This window comes from Rutidosis leptorrhynchoides, chromosome 3, assembly GCF_046630445.1.
Source record: "Rutidosis leptorrhynchoides isolate AG116_Rl617_1_P2 chromosome 3, CSIRO_AGI_Rlap_v1, whole genome shotgun sequence".
In the NCBI taxonomy this organism is placed as follows: domain Eukaryota; kingdom Viridiplantae; phylum Streptophyta; class Magnoliopsida; order Asterales; family Asteraceae; genus Rutidosis; species Rutidosis leptorrhynchoides.
Genome location: NC_092335.1, coordinates 174,326,298 through 174,332,500, shown reverse-complemented (window position 1 = coordinate 174,332,500; position 6,203 = coordinate 174,326,298). Strand labels below are relative to the sequence as shown.

General features: G+C 35.1%; 1 protein-coding gene across 1 annotated transcript in view; it reads left to right on the top strand.

Annotated features, from left to right (window-relative positions):
* The window catches only part of LOC139897025 (microtubule-associated protein 70-1-like), a 6,069-nt gene extending 227 nt beyond the window's left edge, over positions 1–5,842 (top strand). Inside the window, exons 1-11 of the mRNA XM_071879669.1 lie at positions 1–307; positions 443–528; positions 1,846–1,911; positions 2,000–2,170; positions 2,258–2,428; positions 2,536–2,691; positions 3,327–3,473; positions 3,594–3,665; positions 3,759–4,247; positions 5,115–5,302; positions 5,453–5,842. The exon at positions 1–307 is cut by the window's left edge and continues 227 nt beyond it. Coding sequence (XP_071735770.1) covers positions 31–307; positions 443–528; positions 1,846–1,911; positions 2,000–2,170; positions 2,258–2,428; positions 2,536–2,691; positions 3,327–3,473; positions 3,594–3,665; positions 3,759–4,247; positions 5,115–5,302; positions 5,453–5,492 — 1,863 coding nt within the window. The 5' untranslated portion in view covers positions 1–30 and the 3' untranslated portion in view covers positions 5,493–5,842. The remainder of the gene's footprint in view (positions 308–442; positions 529–1,845; positions 1,912–1,999; positions 2,171–2,257; positions 2,429–2,535; positions 2,692–3,326; positions 3,474–3,593; positions 3,666–3,758; positions 4,248–5,114; positions 5,303–5,452) is intronic.
* The last annotated feature ends 361 nt before the right edge of the window (positions 5,843–6,203 follow it).

Below are 6,203 nucleotides of genomic sequence, written 5' to 3'. Positions count from 1 at the left end.
TTGATGCGTTTCTAACTTCAGATCCGAGTTATGGAAGAGGTTTCCGGAGAAGGTGATTTGATCGGAATGACGGACTCGCCGGAGTTGTTGTATGTCGGAGAGTATAACGGCTGCAATGTACGGTCTCCGATTTGTGATACGACGCCGTTGACGGTTTCCGGTGGAGGCGGAGGGAGAGGTTCAGGTACAAGTAGTCGTAGGAGAGCTACAGTGAAGCCGAGCTTAGATGCTGACGAATTTATTAATCAGCTTCACGGTTCGGATCCCGTGAAACTTGAGCTTAATCGGCTGGAAAATGAAGTTAGAGGTGATTATTGCATTAATACTAATTGATCTGATTGATTAATTGAATCTATTTGTTTGATTTTCGTGTTGTTCTATATTTGCGTTTTAATGATTAACCTGCTAGGCTTATAATTACCGTTATTAATTTCATCTGTAGATAAGGATCGAGAATTAAGTGAATCACAAGCTGAGATCAAAGCGCTTAGGCTCTCTGAACGCCTGAGAGAAAAAGCTGTTGAGGAGGTATTGTATTGTGAACAGTATTTACACTTTATATTGATATAAATTAATTTGTGTTAGCTAATGTTATTGTATTTTATTAGGAATTAGGAGTCGTTAACTAATTAACCAGATACTAGATATGTAGTTTTGATTTATTCTTTGAATCTTAATTAATTCTCTGATAATATGAATGCTTAACGAGTATTGTTGTATCATCTTAGTAATAATTTTTTTAGTGGTTAGGAATCATAGGATGATTGAACTGATATTTTGTTTCTTTGTTTCCTTCGAAAGATGTGCACGGTTGTAATAGTAACTTCTAAGCTGGATTTTGATTATAATCTTCTCAGTATATTTTATTTGTTTATGATTTGTGGTTATCATATCTATCTGAAGAATACATCTAGTGCTTATGTGAGGTTTTATGGAGTTAGATGTTGATATTGTTTATTTGAGATAAAAAAGTGTGGAGTGTCACTGTCTGAGACTCTGAGATACTCATTGTTTGGTATTGGTATATAGTCTATTTCAAGAGTTAGAAACGGAGCACGAGTTTACTGCTTTCATGTTATTATTTGGTGATTCTTAGATTTATATCTAACCTTTTAATTTCTCAGCATGTGTCAAATCTGTGTCACTTCCTTTATATGTTTTCATGATAACGAGAGATAAATACGAAGTACATCCAATGACATTGTGTCCAACATGACCATACGATTTATGATATACCTTTCCATATTTTGCTTACTATTTACTATTGGTGGTTTTATTGTAATTATTATCTTTTTGTCGTGTTGTTCATTTTTGTGCAAGATATCAATTTCCTCCACTTTAATAATTTATTTTCAGGCCCGAATTTGTTCAAGTAATTGTTTGCTTCTAATTGGTAACACCATTACTATGGTCTTTTGACTGATACTGCTAATCATAGGTAATGTGTTTACCATCTTAGATAAAACAAACTTACACAATCTAGGAAGGGAGTTTTTGAAGTTTTAGAACTTAAGTAATAGATAAAACAAATATAAGTATTAAAATTGACTGATTATGTTTTTACAGTTTTTGTCTCAGTTCTGTATAGACGAAGTATCACGAGATAAACCAAATACATATGCGGTCATCCTTGTGTGTTAAGTTAAACTGAAAAATTAAATAATCCTTGTGTGTTGTGTTGATGATTAGTAATACAAAAGAACCCTGTAATGTTGCTCGTTTTTCTTGAAGGATGAGAAGTATATGTCAATGAAAGTTTATTGCTGAGAATTAATGAAGTAGCTATACTCAAAAGAGCATCCACCTCTTAAAAGTAGTTTTCACTGACATAGTTTTGCTCCTTAGCTAACTGAAGAGTTGTCGAAAGTGGATGAGAAGCTAAAATTGACAGAATCTCTTCTAGAAAGCAAGGTATTAGTTGAACCACATATATCTTCACTCCTACGTAATCTTCCCAATATAGAATAAAATCTTATCTAAAAACTTTTTGGTTATCAAGAATCTTGAAATCAAGAAAATCAACGATGAGAAGAAAGCATCCATGGCAGCTCAATTTGCAGCAGAAGCGACCCTACGAAGGGTTCATGCAGCTCAGAAAGACGATGATATGCCTCCAATTGAGGCTATCCTTGCACCTTTGGAAGCTGAGCTCAAGCTGGCCAGACAAGAGGTATGGTTTTGTATCATTTTTGACTAGTTAATGTCGATTTGAAGATGGGTATGAAAGATTTAAACATGATTTTGTTTTGGATTGAAGATTGCAAAGCTGCAAGATGATAACAAAGCATTAGATAGACTTACTAAATCGAAAGAGGCTGCTTTACTGGAAGCTGAGAGAACTGTACAGGTTGCCTTGGCAAAGGCATCTTTGGTGGATGATTTACAGAATAAGAATCAGGAGTTAATGAAGCAGATAGAAATTTGCCAGGTCAGATCAGTAATTTGTTTAAGGGGATAATGCACATGCTGCTAGCACTTTTTTCACTATTTCCAAATGTATATTCAAGATTTCTTCTGTCACTTGTTTATTTTCAGGAGGAAAATAAAATTTTAGATAAAATGCATCGTCAAAAGGTGGCTGAGGTGGAAAAGCTTACCCAAACTGTACGGGAACTTGAAGAGGCCGTTCTTGCTGGTGGTGCAGCTGCAAATGCTGTTAGGGACTATCAACGGAAAGTTCAAGAAATGAATGTAAAACATAATTTCATTCTGCGTTTGATTAGATTTTATACATATTCCTGAAGGAGGGAATTTTCGACCCATTTACTTTATGACTGGGTTAATTTGGGTTGTTTTATTTTATATCCCTAATAGGTCAAATCAAGAGTTATCTGGAATGAAATGGGTAAAATGGGTCATTCGGGTTGAAAACTTTCTTAATAGTCTTATTAAGTGTACAGCCTTCAAAATCGTTTAATTCAACGATCAGATTGCTATTAAACGATTTTGAAGGTGTTTGTAATCATAATTAATACATTACTTAGATCTATCAGCAGGCCTTTGGTCTAGCAATATCAAGGTGTTTGTAACCTCCCCAACCTAATCGTTTCGGACGGGGTTAATGGTATTAACTCACTAACTCCTTGCGTCCTTTATCTTTAATCTTCTTATAACATAAAACAGATCCAGTTCTATAGTAGAACTAGATCTGTTTTATGTTATAAGAAGATTAAAGATAAAGGATGCAAGGAGTTAGTGAGTTAATTGTTTTGACCCCTTCCAAGAAGAACCTGTTTTGACCCGTTCCCAGTATGGGCTCTTTTTCCCACCTCTACATATGTGTTGGTCAATTGTCAACTAACGGATTTTGTGTTTTTCGCAAATAGGAGGAAAGAAAAACACTGGACAGAGAGCTAGCTCGTGCAAAAGTTACAGCAAATAGAGTAGCAACTGTAGTGGCTAACGAATGGAAAGATGCTAATGATAAAGTGATGCCAGTAAAGCAATGGCTGGAGGAAAGAAGGTTCTTACAGGTACTGTAAAAAAGCGAATATACTTTAACAACTTCTGTTTTTTAATCTTTTATGTTGTAGCGTTGTATTTGTTCATCTATTATCTAATATTGACTTGTCAGTTCTACCATTTGTTAACAGAGTGAGATGCAACAATTGCGGGACAAACTAGCTATAACCGACCGCGCTGCAAAATCCGAAGCACAAGTGAAAGTAATACTTTTCTGTTGCTTATTTCTTAATGATTGTCAATTGTCTATATTCTTCAGTTTTTAAATTTTAATTACTTTGATAATAATATTGTAGGAAAAATACCAGTTGCGACTCAGAGTTCTAGAAGATACTTTGAGATCCCCAAACACAGTTTCTTCTTCAAGGCGCCAATCTTTAGGTGGAGCTGATAACTTTTCAAAGTTGGCCTCCAATGGATTTTTACCAAAAAGATCACCATCTTTTCAAATAAGATCGACACTTCCATCAGGTTCTAGTTCAGTGTTACGGCATGCAAAGGGAACCTCGAAGTCATTTGATGGTGGGACCCGATCACATGATAGGTGTAAACTTATCTCGAGTGGCGATAATAGTCCTACTTTTAGTATCGGGCAATCATGTGATGAAACCAAGGACAGTGAGACTGTTACTAGTTCGTGGAAAGATAATTCAGATGAAAAACCCGAAACTGAGGATACTGTGCCGGGATTATTGTATGATTTGCTGCAAAAAGAAGTGATTGCTTTGAGGAAATCTGGTCAGGAAAAGGATCAGAGCCTTAAAGACAAGGATGATGCCATCGAGGTTAATATATTTCTCTTTAATGTTTTTATCCCCTTTCGTCTCTATTTCTATAAGTAGAGATACCAATTTTGACTCATGAAATAGGTCAGTTCGGGTTAGTTGAATCTTTATTGGGTTAGTGTGTAAAATTAAAAATATTAGCTTAACACAAAATGGTTCAAACGGGATGAAAGACAGAAAGCTGGATAAATGGTATTTGTTATTGGCTTAAACTTTTGAAATTCATTTTTAGTGAAAAAATATATAATTAATTAAGTAATTATATAAACTTGTACTCCGTATTTGTAAGGCAGTTTAAAAAAAAAAAATCTTTTCATGGACAATTTACGAAATATTGCAAGTATATAATAGATGTATCTTACAACAATATGATGTTGATTTGTTGAAAGATACTAAAACGTTATCATAATCATATGCTATGACCAGTGTTGTGACCGACTAACCCGATCAATGGCTGAGTTTCTCTGCCAACTCGGCAACTCGGTCAAAAACTCGGCATATTGGTGGAAGTCTACTGGATCTTATATTAGAACATATATATTTATATTAAAAAAACTAAAAAGTCGACGTAACTCAACATCCGAGTTCTGCCCGCCTGAGTTGTTTAAAATCCCCAAAAATTTCCAACCGAGTTCTCCGGAGTTCCGAGTTCTCCAACTTTGGTTATGACACTAATATATATATATATATATATATATATATATATTAAATATTTTGAATAAAAAATGTGTCAGGTTAACCCAACCCATGTTGACCCGTGCAAATAGTTACCTTTTTTTTTTTTTTTTTTTTACAAATTAGCCCATATGCCATGTGGCCCCTTCAGTTAAAGGCTTTTATTTATTTGAAACTTGATACTGGGTACAGATGTTAGCAAAGAAAGTAGATACATTAACAAAGGCTATGGAGGTCGAGGCCAAAAAGATGAGAAGGGAGGTGGCTGCAATGGAAAAGGAGGTTGCTGCTATGCGACTTAATAAGGAACAAGACAATAAGGTTAAACGAGTTGGGAACTCAAAGGGTCTCGGGAACAGCTCGCAGCTACTTCCATCCAGGTACGTTAGTTTTCTTTGATTTAGGGTTTGAAGTTTTAATGGAATAAGAATCAAAATGATCAAAATTTGGTTTTAAGTTGTGCATCTAAAATTAGAAATTGATTTTCATCTGTTCACATAATGATTTTAAAGTTTACTTGATGTGTGCAGGAACGTAGCGAGAGCTGGATTAAACCGAAGCAGCCAATAACAAGAAAGGATGAATGAAATATTACGTTGTTTTTAGTTGATTATTATATATATAATGTATAATGTATAACTAGCATACCCATCATGAGTTGTGAAACAAGAGAGATGGCTGGGTTGTTATGTAGAAGAAATTAGCAGTGGGGGAGTGAAGCTGAGCTAACCTTTTATCTCACAGTTGATTTGAGGGTGTGGGCTGTATTGCTTTTTATTGTGGTTAGTGTGATGGTACTAAAAAAAGAAGAAAGAGCCTTCTGATTATTAGTAGTATTAAATTGTTTGTTTTCTATGGTGTACTTTCTCTTCAAGTTGCCATTCTTTCATTTGGATAATGAACTTGAATTTACAAACTAAGTGATGCTTAATCAGTTACGGAGTGCACAATAAATATAGTAATAAAATAAACCTCCAATTAATTCGGGCGACTTCTTACCACTTTGCGGCGCCTGCGTTTCTCCTTATTTTGCCGGTGATCCTGAGCGGGTGCAAACGCTGATCACCATGGTGGGGAATATACGTGCTACTACTTTGAAGAATGGTATTTTCAAGAGAGATGGAGACTGGAGACTGTGTATCATAAAATTGATCTGAGTTTTACTAAAGACAATGAGAAGGATTACACTTCGTATTATGTTACGAACTTTCCTGAGCAGGCCGATATTAATTCATTGTGGAAGGTATTTGATTGCCAAAAAAGGGGCTAAATCTGGAAAAC